General features: G+C 42.5%; 1 protein-coding gene across 2 annotated transcripts in view; it reads right to left on the bottom strand.

Annotated features, from left to right (window-relative positions):
• The window catches only part of dapp1 (dual adaptor of phosphotyrosine and 3-phosphoinositides), a 92620-nt gene that overhangs the window by 61853 nt on the left and 10026 nt on the right, over positions 1–20741 (bottom strand). The window contains exon 1 of one of the 2 annotated variants that reach the window (XM_063046912.1): positions 3000–3128. The exons of the other annotated variant lie outside the window; for it this stretch is intronic. Within the exon in view, the coding sequence (XP_062902982.1) occupies positions 3000–3037 (38 nt within the window). The 5' untranslated portion in view covers positions 3038–3128. Of the gene's footprint in view, positions 1–2999; positions 3129–20741 lie in introns of those variants that run through there. 2 annotated transcript variants of the gene reach the window in all.

Raw genomic sequence — 20741 nt, 5'->3', positions numbered from 1 at the left:
GTGGTCTTATTTCAGATTGTTCAAACTCTGATTGTAGGATTATGTTTTGGATTATCCAATCAAATCAGTGCCAGTGTGATTAGCCCCCACCTCCCTGGGTACATAATTAATAAACAGTGCCAGCCGGGTCGAACCTGCCGCTCAGCTGCTCTGCCTCAGAAGCTGATGGGTCGAAGGCACAATTGGGCAAAAGGGTGGTTTAAGGCTGATGTTTCAAGGTGGTATCCAAAGGAACCTTGCACATCTGGAGTGTCATGAGACACAAAACGGTGCTTTCTGTTCAGGTGAACTATGGAACCATTGAAAGAGGAATTAGAGACAGTGTTATACAGCAGAGAAACAGGGCCTTCGGCCCAATTCATCCATGCTGAACAACATGCCCCGACCCCACATCCCTGTATGGTCTATATCCCTCTGAACCTGGGGTTTCCAACCTTTTTTAAACCATGGTTTAAACCAACCTTATCAATATACCTATCCAAATGTCTTTTAAACACTAATTGTACCCACCTCTCTCACTTCCTCTGGCAGCTCATTCTATATACTTTCTCTCTATGTGAAAAAAGTTACCCCTCAGGTCTCCTTGTAATCTTTCCCTTCATACCTTAAAACCAAGCAGTCTCATTCTGGACCATGTCTGTCATGATTTTATAAGCTTCTATACCACCCCCTCTGCCTCCTGCACTCGAGGGAAAATATCCTAACGTATCCAGCTTCCCTTTCTACCTCAAACCCTCTGATCTCAGTAATTTTTTGTACCCTCTCCGATTTAATGGCATCAGATCTGAACATGGCACTCAAAATACAACCTAACCAATGTCTCCCAAACAAGAAAAAAAAATCTGCAGATGCCGGAAATCCAGGCAACACACACAAAATGCTGGAGGAACTCAGCAGGCCAGGCAGGATCCACGGAAAAGAGTAAACAGTCGACGTTTTGGGTCAAGACCTTTCATCAGGACCAATGTCTTGCACAGCTGTTAACATGGCATCCTACTTCCTGCACTCAATTCCTACACTGTTTTAGCACACTTAGCAACAAACAAACAACAAACTTCCAATCCCTGACAGTTAATTTATTTCATAATGATTCTCTGCACCACAGTTCTGGCTCTGTTTTCATCATTATAATCCCTCTGGACATTTACTCTTTCCCATCACGTATCTGCGAGTGCTTACACCTCAGCACAGAAACAGACTGGGTGTTCATTTTCCTTCATTGGTATCCATGGGAACTTGCTGTACGGAAAATGGCTCCCTCAACATAGCAGCACAATGAAAGCAACCAATAGGCTGTTAGAACACGGAACATAGAAAACCTACAGCACAATACAGGTCCTTCGGCCCACAAAGTTGTGCCGAACATGCTTAGCGATGGTTTTGTGATAAACATTGAAGCTCAACTCCAATCCTAACTAGATCATCATATGTTTCTAGATGCCCCCCCATTCTAAAAGTGACCACTTATAGGGTCACCTGCAGTTCCTCACCTCGCCACTGGGATTTGGATCTAATGGGCTGGGGAGGGGTTCAGTGTAGATAGCGAATCATGGGCATTTGCGGCCAGAGAGTTATAGTGCAGAAACTGGCCCTTCAGCCCATTTAGTATGCTCTGACCATTAGTGCAACCCTACACGAATCCCATTTTGAAAATATTCTCCCCACATTCTCAACAGCTCCCCTCAGATTCTATCACTCATCCAGAGGCAATTTACAATGGCCAATTAATCCAGTAATCTGCATGCCTTTGGGATGAGACAGGAAGCTGGAGCACCCGGAGTGGAATCCATTGTCACGGGGGGAATGTACGTACTCCATACAGAAAGGACTGGAGGTCAGGGTCGGTGGAGCTGGTCAGCAAGGATCACAGTGCTCAGCTCTAGTTTCTTGGTGTGCAAGTGGCATATTAAGGTGAAACTGCCCGGAAGGATGCTTACTTTTAAATACACCCCTCCTCTCAGATGGTGTAGGAACCCTTGGTGAGGTTTCTCAGCTGGGGTAAGGAATGGTTATTGGAGGCCCTTTCTGGGCTAAAATGGTTCACATCCCAAGGGTTTCTATTGCAATCACCCAGGAAACATAACTATTGCCCATCATCTGGCCATGTGGAAGGCAAGTCACATGGTCTCCCCATCCACAATGATCAACTCGTGTTGCTGAGCTCAAAAGCCCAGCCAGCCAACCTGCAGGTTCATTGGTGGAAAGTGGGATGTTGAGGCCCAATCTCTCCCAGAGCTGAAGTAGATTTCCAATCAGACCAACAGACAATGAAGGTACTTAAAGAAGTTCAAGCTGTGAAAGCAACCTCCTTTTAAAAAGAAAATAATTACCTATCCATATAAAAAAAATGTATCTGTGAAGAAAACTCTTGCTTTAATTAACTTCCTCTTTCTGTTGCAGACAAATGTCAGCAAAAACATAACCCAATGCAAACCTTCGCTCTGGAGGGGTGGTGCTTTCCTCCGTCTACCCATGCTTACAATTCAATTCCGACAGCTGTGCAAAATTGACTAGGGATTTATTAAGTACCAACAACCACAATTCCTTACTCGGCCGCGAAATGCCTTTATTTAAGGTAAACACATGGTCCTAGTAACTTGACAACTAACACCAGTACATATATAGTATCCTCGTGTATCTCTCTACCTCTATGCTGTGCTGAGCTCAATGTGGTGATGATGATTCCAGGATTCAATCCAGTGTCAATCTGATGAGACACGACTACCGGTGACTGAACAAGACCGACTACAGCTTCTGTCTCAGGGGTCTACCTGCTGACATCTGCTGGTGACTGATCAGGTCACTCTTCCCTGAATGCAGATTTCCTTTTGCTCCAAGTGTTATAATGTCACTCCCAAACCCCCACCTGAGCAAAAATAGCTTTGGGTGCCTGCATTTGATATAGTTTAAATACATTAAACAAATTCTCAGGTAGTCAAAATACAGTTACATATTCAAAATGGGGTTACATTTCAAAGTGGGGAAATATGAAGCTTTACCCAAATGCCTTTGTTGTTAGTCTGCAGACTAAGCGCATTTTGGTGCAAGATATCACGAATCAAACAAGTCCAAGAAAACCTGCAGAAGCTGGGAATCCAAAGCAGCACACACAAAACGCTGGAGGAAATCAGCAGGTTAGGCAGCACCTACGGAAAAGAGCAAACAGTGATGTTTCAGGCCAAGACCCTTCATTAGGACTGGAAAGGAAGGTGGAGAAGTCAGAGTAAGAAGGTTGTGGGGGCGGGGGGAGAGAAGGGGAGAAAGAAGAACAAGGTGGCAGGCGATAGGTAAAACCAGGAGAGGTGGAAGGGGTGAAATAAAGAGCTGGAAAGTTGATTGGTGTCAGAGATGAAGGGCTGGAAAAGGGAGAACAAGTCCTTCAGATACACAAAGAGTTTACATTTGTAGCCTCCTTTTATACTGTTCACTTGGCTGAAGTATTTTTAAGATTTTTCATGCAACAGCCTCTGACAAATAGCATTTCTAAATTCTGTAAGTACTAAAACTTAGCCAGAATTGTAAATATTGTAAACCTAGAGTGCTGAAAAACCTCAGAGGGTCAGCGGAAGCTAATCTCAACAAGGACATGTTTCTATTTACCCATCTGTTCATACAGTGTATGCATTTACAGAGTTATTGGTCTGGTCATGGCATTCCAGATAATTACACTTAAAAACTTCTGTTTATGTGAACCACAAACTGTCTCTCTACTATACAATTACCTAGTCCCAATAACAGAAATATGGGTGTCCATTCTTATTAGGTGTGACCTCATTACCACTTCTAAGATTGCTTAATGTCATTTTCAGTGCACAAATATAAAAGAGAACAAAATAATTGTTACTCCTAATTGAATGCAGCACAGAAAACATAATATAAATACACAAGATGGCCTCATATCCATGAACTTATTGTACGCACAAAGTGACGCTAGGCACAGGAGTTTCTGTACACAAGGTGTATCTGACAGGAAATGATACAGTAGTGGTGGTGGGGGGATTTAAGAAGATGGAGGTCTTGATTACCCTTACTGCTGGGACAGAGTAACTGTTTTGAGTCAGGTGGTGCCGGCGTGTTTTTTCAGCACCTTTCTATATATGCCTCCAATGGCAGGTAGGCTGTGCTGGTGATGCGTTGGCCAGTTTTAACTACCCATTGTACGGTCTTCCTGTCCACTGCAATGCAGTTTCCATTCCACGCAGTGATGCAGCTGGCTAGGACGCTCTCCACCACGCACCAAGAATATAGTGTGTATTGATATGTACAGTGCAGCTCTCTTCAGACTCCTCAGAAAGTAGAGGGCTGGTGAACTTTCTCAATTGTGTAGGACGTGTTCTAGTACCATAAGAGCTTGTGGGGAGATGTGCACTCCCAGGAATCTGAAACTGCTCACAGTTGCCACTGCTGAGTCACCAATGTGAAGAGAGGTGTGAGTGATGCGAGTTCTCCTGAAATCGATAACCATCTCCTTTGTCTTGTTGACGCTGAGGAAGAGATTATTTGCTTGGCACCAGGCCTCGAGCTCTTCCACATCCTCTCAGGGGGCCATCTCATTGTTGTTTTTGGTGATGAGCGCCACCGCTGTTGTGCTATTGGTGAACTTGACAATGGGATTGCTCAGGTGTTTGGCTCTGCACCTGTGTGTGATCAGACTGTTCGGCAGTGGGCTCAGCACACAGACTTGGGGTATCTGTGTTGAGGATGAGAAGCAGGGAGAAGCAGTTGAGGTTTGCTGGTTTGGAAGTCCAACACACAGCGACTTCTATCACTTCACACTTCTAAAGATCCAACATTCAAACTTCTCAATTTTCAATTGCTCTGCATTTCATTTTTAAGAACCAGACCAAAAAAACAGAAATGCTGGGAGCTCAGGATCCTTGGCATAGGTAATGTTGCTAATGCACAAAAGATGTACTCCGAATTGAAAATGCTTTGCCACCTCCATGGGGTTGTGTATTTTGAGATTTGTGCACCTGCAAACCCTTCTTATCTGCACTGGCAGACATTCTGTGGTTATGACTACTGCAATAGTGATATTTTGCAGAGAAGCAGGCCTTTGAGCCCAACTTATTCATGCGGACCAAAGTGCTTTCCTGAACTAATCCCATTAGCCTACATCCCTCCAATTTTTTTTAAAATTGGACCTTCATTTGTAAAGTATAATAGCCCATGGCAAATGTAAGCCTTTGCCAAAAGAAAAAACTTAACTCTACAGTAACAAAACTAAAACTACTCTTGCATTCATTTCCGGTCACCCCATTACAGGGAGGATGTCGAAGCTTCGGAGAGGATACAGAAGTCCTTTCCCAGGATGCTGAAGGCATGTGCTACGAGGAGAGGTTCGACAAACTTGGGATGTTTTGTTTTTCTGGAATGGCAGAAGTTGAGGGGGAATCTGATAAAGATTTAGAAGATAATGAGAGACACGGATAGAGTAGACAGTTGGCATCTTTTTCCCAGGGTTGAAATGGCTAATACCAGAGGGTATGCATTTAAAAGTAAAAGGGGCAACTCCAAAGGAGATGTGTGGGCAAAGTGTTTTAAACAAAATACAGTGTGACGAGTGCCAGAAATGCATTGCCAGGGGTGATGATGGAGGGAAATTCAAGAGGCTTTTAGACAGGTACATGAATGTGTAGAAATGGAAGGAAATGGACATTGTGTGGGCAGAAGGGGTAAAGTAGCTGGGCATTTGACTACTAATTTAATTATTTCAACACACATCATGGGCCAAACAGCCTGTCCTGTCCTATGTTCTAAAAACACATATGTTAGCCTATTGTTTATGGACTACAGCTCCACCTTCACTACTATCATTCTAAGTAAACTCATCTCCAAACTTCCAGACCTGGAACTCACCATCTCGCTTTGCAATTGGATTCTTAACTTGCTGACCAACAAACTATAACCAATAATAAGGTTAGGCAGCAACATCTGTGCCATGATTATCCTCAACATTAGCGCCCTAAAAGGCTGCACGGTCAGCCCCTGATTCTACCCCCTATACATCTATGTGGCCAGAATCTGCTTTAGCCCCATCTACAAGTTTGCAGATGATACTACCGTAGTGAAATGAATCCCAAGTATGATGAGCCAGAGTACAGAAGGAGATAGAGAGTCCAGGTAGTGTGGTGTCATGACAGCAATTAATGTCAACCAAAAAAGAGATGGTCATTGACTTCACAAAGAGGGCTGAGTGCTGTGGTGCATATGCTCCTGTCTTCATCAATGTTGTTGAGACCAAGGGGGTTGAAAGTGTTAAGTTCCTATGAGTGAACATCACTGATAGCTTGTCCTGGTCCAACCAGGACGACACCATGGCCAAGAAAGCACAGCAGTGCATCTGCTTCCTGAGGAAGTGAAAGAAATTTGGCATGTTCCCTTTGGCCCTCACTTTTTTAAAAAATCAATGTACTATAGAAAGCATCCTATCTAAATGCATCATGATTTGGTATGGCAACTGCTCTGCTTAAAACCTCAAGAAGTTGCACTGAGTTATGGACACAGCACATCACGGAAATTAACCTGCCTATGGACTGTCTACACTTTGCTTCCACAGTAAAGCGGCCAGCATAATCAAGACATTCTCTTCCTTCCCCCCCACCCCCACTGGGTAAAAGATATAAAAGTCTGAAACCAGGTACAGTACCATCAAATTCAAGGACAGCTTCTATCCTGAAATTATAAGTCTATTGCAATTTGCCTTTCACCACAATAGGTCTACAGCAGACACAATCTCAATGGCTTTTCACACAGCCTTAGACCACCTGGACAATACAAACACCTATGTCAAGATGCCATTCGTTGACTATAGCTCAGCGTTTAATGCCATCATTCCCATAATCCTGATCGATAAGCTACAGAACCTGGGCCCCTGTCCCTCCCTCTGCAATTGGACCCTTGACTTCCTAACCAGAAGACCAGAATCTGTGAGAATTGGTAATATCTCCTCCTCACCAATGATCAACAATGCGCACCTCAGGACTGTGTGCTTAGCCCACTACTCTACTCCCTCTATACCCTTGGCATAGCTCAAATGCCATCTATAAATTTGCTGATGATACAACCATTGTTGGTGGATTCTCAGACAGAAATGAGAGGGCACACAGGAGCGAGATCTCCAGCAACAACTTGTACTCAACGTCAGAAAGACGAAAGAGCTGATTGTGGACTTCAGGAAGGGTAAGACGAGGGGACATGAACCAGTCCTCAGAGGGATCAGAAATAAAGAGAGTAATTTCAAGTTCCTGGGTGTCAAGATCTCTGAGGACCTAACCCGGTCCCAACATATAAATGCAGCTATAAAGAAGGCAAGACAGCAGCTATATTTCATTATGAGTTTGAAGAGATTTGGTTTGTCACCTAATACACTCCAAAATTTTCATAGATGTAATGTGGAAAGTATTCTTACGGGTCGCATCACCGTCTGGTATTGCGGGTGGGGGGGGGGCTACCGCACAGGATTGAAAAAAGCTACAGGAAGTTGCAAAATTAGTCAGCTCCATCTTGGGTACTGGCCTCTATTGTATCCAAGACATCTCCAGTATCTCAGAAAGGCAAAGTCCATCATTAAGGATCCCATCACCCAGGACATGCCCTCTTCTCATTGTTACCATCAAGAACAAGGTACAGAAACCTGAAGGCACACACACAATGATTCAGGAACAGCTTCTTCCCCTTTGCCATACGATTCCTAAATGGACATTCAACCCATGAACACTACCTCACTTTTCTTATATTATTTCTGCATTGCACTGTTTTTAAAAAAATCTATTTTATGTATTTACTGTAATTGATCTACTTATTTTTTTCTTTCGATATTATCATGTACTACATTGAACTGCTGCTGCTAAATTAACAAATTACTTGACACATGCCAGTGATAATAAACCTGATACTGATTCTATTCAATAGTCCCCTACAGTGATAAGACAGACGCTTGACCTCATATCTTGTTATAGCCTTGCATCGCACTGCACCTTCTGTAACCATAACACCTTATTCTGCATTTTGTTATTGTTTACCCTTACCTCAATGAACTGTTGTAATGAAATGATTGCGTGGATGACACACAAAACGAAGTTTTTCCACTGTACCTAAACTTGATAAACTAATTTATCAATAACTGGCCTTGTTTTTCTCCCCACTGATGCTGCCCAAGGATATTTTATAGTCAAGCTGGTGTTTGTATTTTTATTACTTTGGTCAATACCCTGAAGCCCTCAAGCACTCCTGAACAGCTTGGGCTATCCAAGATTTCTTGCCACACCTTATGCAATGCTAGCATTTGCTGAGCACACAATTCCATTGCTTACATTTATTCTGTTAGCCAAATCTCATTTAAAATTTTGCTAATCTAACCCTCGTATATGACAAATGATGGCTTTTTACAATTATTTGACTGTTGTCTTTGGGACTGGTGGTTTCTAAAATCCCGATAACTAACTTAAATTTTACTCTCCCATGGTGGGCTTTGAACTTTAATCTAACTGCTGCACCACTGCTATGATCACACCTGCTGTTAGAATTCACCTCAGACTCCTCTGCGGTGTAGTACAGGTGGCTGCACCAGTTCCTCTTCAGACAAAGGGACTTCCCAAAGAAAGATGGTTTTGTTGTGTTCCTGTTTGCAGTGAGCATTTGCGCTAGCTGCACTTACTGTCTGACCACAGACCAGGGTCATGAGCGACAGCAATTAAGAAAAAAATATTCTTCCTCTCAGTTGGGGGATGGGACTGGGAGGAGGTAACAGGTTCCTGAAACAGTGAGAAGACATCAGGTGTCCTGAAGAACAGCCCCAGAGTGGGCCTTAGCCTTTTACACAGCTCATGGATCCATAGTGCTGTTTACTCAATGTCAGAGAATCAGTTGTCCAGCTCTTTGGCTCACGATGTCCATGCCAACCATTTTTTGCATTTCTAGCCTAAGCTCATTTGCCCACCCATTTGTCCTCATTTCCTTCTATACCTCACCTAATTACTTGTCTAATTGTCTCTTAAACATAGACAATAGGTGCAGGAGTAGGCCATTCAGCCCTTCGAGCCAGCACTGCCATTCACTGTGATCATGGCTGATCATCCACACTCAGTGTCCAGTTCCTGCCTTATCCCCATAACCTTTGATTCTGCAATCTTTAAGAGCTCTATCCATCTCTTTCTTGAAAGCATCCAGAGACTTGGCCTCCACAGCCTTCAGGGGCAGAGCGTTCCATATATCCATCACTCTCTGGGTGAAAAAGTTTTTCCTCAACTCCGTTCTAAATGGCCTACCCCTTATTCTTAAACTGTGGCCTCTGGTTCTGGACTCACTCATCAGCGGGAACATGCTTCCTGCCTCCAGCGTGTCCAATCCCTTAATAATCTGATGATTACCAATGCGTCCACGATTTCTAAAGCCACCTCCTTAAGTACCCTGGGATGCAGACCATCAGGTCCTGGGGACTTATCAGCCTTCAGACCCAACCGCCTATCCAACACCATTTCCTGCCTAATATAAATTTCCTTCAATTCATCCTTTACCCCAGGTCCTTTGGCCACTATTACATCTGGGAGATTGTTTGTGTCTTCCCTAGTGAAGACAGATCCAAAGCACCTGTTCAACTCGTCTGCCATTTCCTTGTTCCCCATAATAAATTCACCCGCTTCTGTCTTCAAGGGCCCAATTTTGGTCTTAACTATTTTTTTCCTTTTCACATACCTAAAGAAGCTTTTACTATCCTCCTTTATACTCTTGGATAGTTTACCTTCGTGCCTCATTTTTTCTGTGTGTATTGCCTTTTTAGTTACCTTCTGTTGCTCTTTAAAAGTTTCCCAATCCTCCAGCTTCCCACTCGTCTTTGCTATGTTATACTTCTTCTCTTTTGTTTTTATACTGTCCATTACTTTCCTTGTCAGCCACAGCCTCCCCTTACTCCCCTTAGGATCTTTCTTCCTCTTTGGAATGAACTGATCCTGCACCTTCCGCATTATTCCCAGAAACACTTGCCATTGCTGTTCCACTGTCATCCCTGCTAGGGTATTGTTCCATTGAACTTTGGTCAGCTCCTCCCTCATAGCACCATAGTTCCCTTTGTTCAACTGTAATACTGACACTTCCGAGTTTCCTTTCTCCCTCTCAAATTGTAGATTAAAACTTATCATATTATGGTCACTACCTCCTAATGACTCCTTTACCTCAAGGTCCCTGATCAAATCTAGTTCATTGCACAACACTAAATCTAGAATTGCATTCTCTCTGGTAGGCTCCAGTACAAGCTGTTCTAAGAATCCATCTTGGAGGGACTCCACAAACTCCCTTGCTTGGGGTCCAGTACCAACCTGATTCCTCCAGTCTACCTGCATGTTGAAATCCCCCATAACAACTGTAGCATTACCTTTGCGACATGCCAATTTTAACTCTTGATTCAACTTACACCCTACATCCAGACTACTGTTTGGGGGCCTGTAGATAACTCCCATTAGGGTCTTTCTACCCTGCGAATTTCTCAATTCTATCCATACTGACTCTACGTCTCCTGATTCTATGTCCCCCCTCGCAAGGGACTGAATATCATTCCTCACCAACAGAGCCACCTCACCCCCTCTGCCCATCAGTTTGCCCTTTTGATAGGACGTATATCCTTGAATATTCATTTCCCAGGCCCTGTCCACTTGAAGCCATGTCTCTGTTATTCCCACAACATCACACTTACCAATTTCCAACTGAGCCTCAAGCTCATCCACTTTATTTCTTATACTCCGTGCATTCATATTTTGTGGAAACATACCTTGGGGCAGCTTGGTTTATCCCATGAACCAAGGTACAACTATAAAACTGTTTTGTCTGCCATCCAGACACATTTCATCACACCAGTGCATTGAGGTAGTAGATGGGTAAACTAACTGCACGCAAGACAAAGTGTTACTGTTAAAGAGAAGCAACTCTGGTTCAATCAGCTCTTCTAATCATTAAATGTAACATTTTATCAAGAATTCACTCTTGTTCTCGGGGACTTTTCAGTAGTCTTATAACCGCAAGATAGAACGTGTCCTTGAACCTGTTGATAGATGCTTTCAGGGTTTTGTATCTTCAACGCAATGGTGGGGGGGGGGAGGAGGGGGTAGTGGAAAAAGAATATGCGGAATATGTGGGGCCGGTTGGGTCTTTGATTCTTTTGGCTGCATTACCCAAGAAGCAAAATGTGTGGTCAGAGTCCACGGAGGGAGGCTGGTTTCGTGACGCGCTGAGCTATGCATTTCAACAATTTTCTAGTGGAGGGAGGCAGAGCAGCTGCCATACCAAGCTGTGATGGATCCAAATAGGTCCTTTCTAGGCTCCATCTGTAAAAGCTGATCAGGGTCTAAAGGGGAATACTACATTTCTTTAGCCTCCTGAGGAAGTTGTGCCACTAGTGAGCTTTTCTTGGTCGTGTTCTCTACATTGTGCTATGCTACTCTATGTTCCATGTTATTCAACAAGATGTCTCACAAAAGATTCTCAGAAGAGCCCATGGCCCTGGAAATAACGTACTGGCACAACTGGAGGACAGGTTAACAGTCATGTAGCAGTGACAAGGAATACAGAGATAATTTTCAAGTTTATGACCAGTGAGATATGGCAGGGAGAAGTGCTGGATTCCCAACTGTTTCCAATATACATTCATGACTTGGAGGAAGAAAACTAATGTACAAAAGACAAAAAAAAACAGAAAGGCAAGTTGTGAGAGAGATACAGAGACTTTAGACGGAGATATTGATAGGTTAGTTGTGTAAGGAAAAGGTTGGTAAATGGAGTCTAATGTGGGAAAATGTAAAGCCGTTTACTTTGAAAGGAAGAGCAAAAGAATTATGCTTAAATGAGGAACCACAGAATGCAGCATATAGGGATATGGGAGGTCCTTTTATACAGAGCATTGAAAGCAGGCACACATGTACAGCAGGTAATAGGAAGGGTACTAATCTGTCAAGAGGGGTGGAGTATGAAAGCAGGGAAGTCAGTGCAACTGTGCAAGGCACCAGTGAGACCACATCTAGAGAACGGTGAAATGAGGTACTCTCTTTAGGGACAATATTATTTCACTGGAGCAGATTCGGAGCAGGTTCACTGGGATGACCCTGGGCACAGACGTGTAGATTTAACGAGCTGGACTTTAGACTGAGAGCTGATCTTACTAAAACACAAGGCAAAGTGCCTAGACAAGACAAATGCTGAAAGCTTGTTTCTTCATGTTGTTCAGTCTGGAACTGCAGGGAATGGTCTCAGGATAAAGGGGCAGTTACTGACAACAGCGAGAAGGAAGACAGGTCAACGTTTGAGTCTTTGGAACAAAGTCTCTCCATGCCCCAGAGAGCAGAAGGGGCAGAGTCCATGTACATAATTATGGCCGAGATAGGTTCCTAATCAGTAATGGATCAATAGTTGGGGTAAATGACAAAGTGATAATGGGTTTAATACTGTCACATGTACCAAGATACAGTAAAACTTCGGTCTGAGTGCCATCCATACAGATCACGGCAAAACACATAGACAACGAATGTCAGGAATTTCATGATGTGATTGAATACTAAAGCAATATCAAGGGGCCAAAAGGCTTCTTTCTGTTTCTACATTTTATGGCCTTCATTTCAAAAACTGGCCAGGCTATAACTTATGATAAGATGGATCACACAATCTTCCTTGTTCTGGCCCTGGCACCCTATTTTCTGCAGGTACTGTATTGCCCTTTATCTGTAACTATAACACTTTATTTTGCATTCTGTTATTGTTTGTCCTTGTACTAATTCAATATACTGAGATGGTGAAATTACCCATAGGGTGGACTGCATAACAAAGCTTCCCACTGTACTTCAGAACAAGATCAGAATGGTAATCTATGCGTGGAGGCAGAAGAGATGGGCGAGATCTTAAATGGATTTTTTTTTGCATCTTCAGCTCTTTGCCCCACAATGTCCTAACGACTTTTTAACCTGCTCTAAGATCAACCTAACCTTTCCCTCCAACATAGCAATTCATTTTTTTTTAAATCATCTAGTTATAGGGAAAGGTTGGGCAGCTTAGGACTTTATTTCCTTAGAATATCGGAGACCGAATCGTGATCTTATAGAGATGTATAAAATCATAAGGGGCATAGACAGGGTAAAGATGAGAGGAGAGATGTTTAACAGGGACCTGAAGAACAACTTATTCACGGGGGTGATGGGTGCATGAAATGAGCTGCCAGAGGAAGTAGTTGAGGCAGGCATATTAAAGACATTTGAAACATTATTGGATAAGTATATTGATAGGAAAGGTTTAAAGGGAAATGGACCAAACACTTGAAAATGGGATAGCTCGGTCAGCATGTTCCTATGCTGCATTACTCTCTGACTCTCTCTTCTAGCCTGTGGTCACTATTGTATTTTAGTAGACAAGAACTTCATTTAGACAAACAAAATGTTACTGGAGTATTTGCAAAGTAAATGTTCATACAGATTGATATTTTAGGACACGGGACCAGAAGGTGGGTTTTACGGAGCACTATGCGAAAGAGGGTAGGGTGATATAATGATCAGTGCTCCTACCACACGGCTCCAAAGACCCAGGTTTGATCCTGACCTCAAGCACAGTTTGTGTGGCATTTGCATCCTCTCTAGTAACTTTGTGCATTTCCTCCAAGTGCTCCAGTTTCCATCCACATCCCAAAGACCAGCAGGTAAGTTAATTGGCCACTGTAAGTCATGTTTTAAGTTGATTGCAGAAGAATTGGGGGCAGTTATGTGGGAGAAAAAAGATACAGGTGAATAAGTTGGGGAATAGAACTAAGTTAGCCCACTTAATGGGCAGAATGGCCTCTTTCTTAAGGAATTGAGAATAAAATTGAGAGATGCAAGAGGTTTGGGAAAGGAACTGGGGCTTTGATAGTTAAAGGCTTAGTTGTTAATGGTAGAAGAATTAAAATTGGAAGTGATGAAGGTCAGAGGTGGAGAAGGTAACAGGGTCTTTGAGAAGATCAACATTGACTAACCATCTGTAACTGACCTTGCTCTGGCACAGTTCTGCTGAAGAAGCTCATATGGTGATGTTGGAGTGGGAGTTCAAGGATTTTGACCCAGTGAGGATGAATGAAGAACTGGTGGTAAGTGCCCAGATTGTGACGGTGGAGTGAGCTGGAAGGGAACCTACAGATGAAGATGTTCTACTGCACCTGTTGCTCGTCTTATGGCCGGTAGAGGTGGAATATTTGAGAGATGCTGATGAAATACCCTGGGAAAGTAACTACATTACATTTTGTAGATGGTACATACTGTGATGGAGTGGGGATACGCCTCTACCAAAGGAGGTGGAAGGTGCTGCTTCCATCCGCTAACCCACAGGTCACATTTGGGAAAGGTGGAGCACCTGCTTAGCCCCCTCTCCCCCAGCTGATCAGGATCACGTGAAGGAGTGAGGCAAAACAGCAACAAGGTCATGGACCCTGTACAGATTACAGAGGAGGTGGTATTTGCTGTCTTGAGGCAAATTAGGGCCTGACAAGGTGTTCCCACAGACCTGTCGGAGACAAGTGCAGAAATTGCAGGGACCCCAGCAGAGACATTTAAATCATCCTTAGTGACAGATGGGATAATGGAGGATTGGAGATAGCTAATGTTGTGCTGCTGTTTAAGAAGAGGTCGAAAAATAAACCAGAAAATTGTAAGCCATTGAGTCTGACATTAGTGAGAAAGTTATTGGAAGGTATTACAAGGGATTGGATTTATGAGTACTTGGACAGACATGGACTGATTAGCAGAGTCAGCATGGCTTTGTGCGTGTTAGGTCATGTCTAACCAATCTTAAGAGTTTTGAGGAAGTTACCTGGAAAGAGGATGAAGGCAATGCAGTGGATGTTGCCTACATGGATTTTTGCAAGACACTTAACAAGGTTCTGCATAGGAGGTTGATCAAATAGGCATTCACGATGAGGTAGTAGATTGGATTAGACATTGGCTTTATGGGAGAAGCCGTAGAGTGGTAGTAGGTGATCACCTCTCTGACTGGAGGCTTGTGACTAGTGGAGTGCCACAGGAATTGGTGCTGGATCTGTCGGTGTTTGTCATCTATACTCAATGATCTGGATGATAATGCAATTAACTAGATCATCAAATTTGTGGATGACATCAAGATTGGTGGGGCGTGTAGTGGACAATGAAGTAGTCTATCAAAGCTTGCAGCGGGTTCAGGACTAGCTGGTGGAATGGGCTGAAAAATGGCAGATGGAATTTAATGCAGAGAAGTGTGAGGTGTTGCACTTTGGGAGGACAAACCAGGGTAGGTCTTACACACTGAACAGCAGAGCACTGGGGAGTGTGGCAGAGCAAAATGCTCTGGGAAAACAGGTCCATAATTTATTGAAAGTGGTGTCACAGGTATATAGGGTTGTAAGGAGAGCTTTTGGCACATTTGTCTTTATAAATCAATGTACTGAGCACAGGAGATTGAGGGGATATTTGATAGAGGTATACAAAATTATGAGCTGTATATAGATAGGGTAAATGCAAGAAGGCTTTTTCCATTGAGGTTACATGGGACTACAACTAACGATTATGGGTTAAGGGTGAAAGGTGAAAGGTTTAAGGGGAACAGGAGTGAAATCTTCTTCACTCTGTGGGTTGCGAGAGTGTAGAATCAGTGCCAACGTAAGTGGGGCGTGCAAGCTTGATTTCAATGTTTAAAAGAAGTTTGGGTAGGTGCATGAATGGTAGAGGTATGGAGGGCTATGATCTGGGTGCAGGCCGTTTAGATAGTCTGGCACAGACTAAATGGGCCAAAAGGCCTGCTTCTGTGCTGTACTTCTCTAACACTATGACTTGAAAGCTCTTTAACATTTGCTCCCCAGTCAACATCAGTAAATGATTAACAGGGCATTCTGACATAGCTACTATGGAGAGTCATGTAGGGAAAGTGACCACTGCATTTCTCTCCAAGAAGAGAGATTCTAAGCACTTACCCTTGACATTCAATGCCATTAACATCAAATGAGTTCCCCACCATCAATGCCCTCGGGATTATTGTTGAATAGTAACTCAACAGGACCAGACACAAGAGTAGTCAAGAGGCTAGGTATCTTGTGACTAGTGATTTACCATCAATTCCCCGAAGACTTTCATCATCTATGAGTCAAGACTGACTTGTCTTACAGATGACTATCCTACAGACGTGGATGATTATGTAGTTGACTGTCATGAAATTACCTGAATAAATGCAACTTCAACAGCCTGTAGCCATCCAGGACCATTGCCGTATCCCAACTAACCCCCTAAACATTGATTCCCCCACTACCCTGCCGCTACACAGTAGCTGTGATGTGTTTGTTCATCTGTCATGTGCCATGTTGGATTACATGGCATTCATGGTCTTTCCATGACCCTGATTGTTCTTGGCAAATTTTTCTACAGAAATGTTTTGCCATTGCCTTCTTCTGGACAGTGGCTTTACAAGGTGGAAAGGTGTAACACCTGTTTTGCAAAACCACCCCCGCCGATCAGGATCACGTGAAGCTAAGAAAGCAGGTGGTGGATGGTCAAATGAGCAGCTATTGCACATCGGAAATCCTAATTATGCGACTAATGACTCCTGCCAGACAATGTCTGAAGGGTACTGATAATAGCTCTTCATCAATAATCCTTGTGTTTTATCTGTAGTGTATTTAATATTCCAGTAACATTTGAGTAATATTGCAAATATATTGTTTGATAAAGGATTCTTATTCATTTAAATAATTCATTATGGGTTATACGTAAAAATATGTGAATTGCAGGCATCATGACATCATACATGCGCACCTCGCTTAAAGTAAAAACAAAGTTAGACTCAGATTCCAGATTCCTCTGTTTTCTTTCCAATTGGTTTTATATTTTGGAGTTACTAAAGATAACAGTGGCAAAGAGAACATCTGAAATGAACCCGAGATGGCTATCTACCTGCTAAAGTGCAGCGAGATGTTGAAGTTTTTATTAAAAAAAAAGCACAGCAAGACATTTAAGCTGAAAAAACAAAATCACCGGACGCATTCTTCAGAAGGGACAGACATCGTTGAATTTTTTTTTTAAAAAGGCAGAAAATGGACAAATTTGTGGGTTCATAAACAGCAAGTATAGGGTGAAAATAATCATAAATTTAAATAAAGAGCAGAAATGACTGGCTATATCAGAAAGATTGATGTGTTTGATTGTGCAGGAGTTAACTGGATTTCGTATACCAAGAGACTCGAGAGCAATATTTGAAAGCAAATGGAATAGACAATGAGAAACAAGTACCAATTTTGCTGAGTGTGTTGGGTTTAGAGCATACAGTTTGCTTTGAACTTTGTCTGCTCCAACTAAACCAGCCAAACTGAGCATTGAAGATATCATAAAGTAAAGTAGGAACATTTAGAACCAAAACTATTGTTGATTGCAGAACATTTTAGACTTCATAAGCAGAATCAAAAGGACGGGGAGTTCATTTCCATGCATATGGTTGAATTGAAGAGACTTTCTGAGCATTGTCAGTTCAATGATGGGCTTAATGATGCACTGAGGAGATTGTTTAATTTGCGGAATCTTAAAAGAAACTATTCAAAGTTAATCAGCTTACATTTAAAAGAACAGTTGAAATTGCCATATTAATGGAAACAGCAGACAGAGAAGCAATTGATTTGCAGTCAGGAACGAATGTGAGCATAAACAAAATTGCAATGTTTAAACAGAAACCAGCCAGGCCGAACAAATTGTGTTACTGTTGTGGCAGGGACTTGCATAACAATGCAGTTCTAAAGGTGAAAATGCAACAAGTTAGAAAATGCAACGAAGTAGGGCACATACAAAGAGAATGTAGGGTAGCCAAAAATAAATGGACTGCACAGGGAAGAGATGAAGATAAAAAGTCAAGTTGCAGTTTCAAAAACAGCACCAATCTGCATGTTGCTGAGGAAAAAGTTGATAGTAATAAGTGATACAGGACTGTGTGGTCTTGAGATTTACAGCGTGAAAACTAACTAGAGACAAGATATGGCTTACACTAGAAGTAAACAGCAAATTAATTAAAATGGAATTGGACACTAGCTCGACTGTTTCATTCATTCCACAAAATAAGTTTGAACAATATTTCAAAGATCTTCAACTAAGAAATTGTATGGGGGAAAGAGATAATTCCTATGGGAATGACATAGGAATTACAGTGAAATACAAAACCAACAAGCCACTCTGGGCTTGTATGCTGTAAAAATAGGAAGGCCAGCATTGAGAGGCATGATTGACTGAGACAACTACAACTTGATTGGAGATCCATCCACATGTCCCCTACAGTAGAGTCAACTGAAAATGAATTAAGATGATACTGGATGATGCCACAACAGTGTTCAAGGATGGCGTTGGAAAACTCAAACATATCAAGGGTAAAATAGTGTTAAATGAAAATGACACACCCAAGTTATACAAAGCCCGTTCAGTTCCTTATACCATCCGTGATAATGTCGCCGGTTCACAGGAAAGCTGAAAGAATTCTTTCCAAGTGTGAGTGGATTTTAAGGTCACCATTAAACCAGTACTGAAAGTAGATCAATACCCTCTGTGATAGAGGATAGTTAAGCAAACTTTTTCAGAGGAAAACACTTCAGCAACGTGGACATAGCTGAGGCCTCCCTACAAATGAAGATGGAAGAAGAGTCTGAAGTGTTTCTCACCGGGACTAGGTGAGAGTAAGAGTTCGGCACAGACTAGAAGGGCCGAGATGGCCTGTTTCCGTGCTGTAACTGTTATATGGTTTTATGGTCATGGTTATAAATACTCACAAAGGGCTTTATCACTAATATAGGTTTATTTTTGGAGTAGCATCTGCACTCTGGCAGAAATGGACCAGGCTGCCCAGGCATTCAGCGTTACCCGGAAGACATCATTATTAATGGTAAAGATGACAAGGAACATCTCCAAAATCTCAAGACAGTGTTAAAAAGATCAGAAGGTTATGGGTTCAGAGCATGACATAACAAGTGTGAATTCTTTAAACTAAGCACCACAACATTACACAAGTGTGCTCAGAAAATTCAAGCAGCAGTGCATTCCACCAAGACCACAGGACGCGTCACAGTGGCAGTTATTTTTAGGATTTGTCAATTACTCTAACAGGTTCCTGCCAAACCCGGCTACTGTGTGCCACCCCTTGAACCCATTGCTACAGATTGGGAAGAAATGGCAATGGACAAAGCAGCATGAAATGGCTTTCCAAAAAGTACAGAAAATGGTGGCATCAGACACTGTACTGACACATTATGATCCACATTGTCCAGTAAAGCTTGCCATGCATTGCTTGGGATGCTATCACATCCAGAAGAAAGATGTGCAGAACTGTCAAAATCACTTCCTGCAGTCCCAGAGTCAAATCCTACAACCACCACAGAGAAGGCCCCAGAACCACAGACTGTTTCACAGCCATCAATCCCAATTGCCAAGCAGAGTGATGCCCCTCATCAGTAAAGATGTTATCCCACAAGAGTGAGAAAGCCTCCAATCTTTAGGCCTGAATGGGATAATATAAAACTTACTACGCTGTGGATGTCTGTATTAGCAGTTGTTATATATATTTTACGTATATAATCTTGAAATGCATTCTCTACTGAGTTGGAGTTTATAGATAAGTAGGGAAGAGTGTTGTGTATTTAATAGTCCAGTAATATTTGAGTAATATTGTAAATATATTGTTTTATTCAGCATTCCTGTTTAAATAACTCATTACAGATTGCATGTAAAAATAAGTGAGTTGCATACTTCACAACACTACCACGTCAAATGTGCACCTCGCTTAAAGTAAAAATGAGAACCCTTGCTTTTCTTCCAATTTTATGCTTTGGATTTACGAAACTTAGTACTATATTCTATAATTAAGGCCTTTATATCCAGGCAAAAAATCTCATAAATCATATTTTGCACTCTTTCCAGCTTAACTTCCCAGAAAAGGATATTTTGAAAGAATTTTAAAATGCTTTTTAAAAGGGTACTAGAGGAATCCTACTCTTTCCCTGCCCATAACATGCAGATTCACAGCTCCCATCATTTGTGCTTATCAAGACTTTAGTTACATTGACGCAGGAAGATTTTCTTCCCCCCCCCACCCCCTCCCCCACTAAGTGAGTTGCTATTGTCTATTTAAACAGGCATTTTCCCTGCACTCATTGCAAACTCTGGCACTGGAAATTCCAAGGTTTCGAAAGGGGAAGCTCTCCTGTTGATCCATCTGCTTGAACCCTTGTTTACTAGGTGTGCCAATTTCCCCCTTTGCTCTTGCAGCACTGACACAGTGATGAGCAAACTACAGTCTCACCTGCCCCACACTGTCGCTGTGGCGCCTGCTGCCAGCTGGGACTTCAGGGGCTTTCAGTGCTGACTCATACAGGCACCTAGTTAGATTTTGAGACAGTCTTCCTGGTTACAACAGAACTTAGGAAAATCTTTGCAAATGCCAGTAATGTTTTTTAATCCTTCGAGGTTAGGGAGGGGCCTTAGTGGACTGGCAATAGAGTAAAAATGAGACAGGGAAGAGTACCACTATGAGGAAAACCAATAGCTTAGAAAGAAGCCAGCGATAGTGTGTGAGCAGCCTTTAATATTTAAAAGACATATGTTAAGGCTTCACTAGACCTGTGACCTTTGACGTCAGATATATACCAATAAAACATACAGAGAATTCAGGAGAATGTCCTCTGCACAGAGTGGAGAGGATGTGAAATCTCCCCCATTGGGGAAGTCAAGGTGAACATGGGGGCAGGTTTG

This window comes from Mobula hypostoma, chromosome 4 (assembly GCF_963921235.1).
Source record: "Mobula hypostoma chromosome 4, sMobHyp1.1, whole genome shotgun sequence".
Taxonomy (NCBI): Eukaryota; Metazoa; Chordata; class Chondrichthyes; order Myliobatiformes; family Myliobatidae; genus Mobula; species Mobula hypostoma.
Note: the sequence above shows the minus strand (reverse complement) of the source record. Positions and strands in the feature narration are given on the sequence as shown.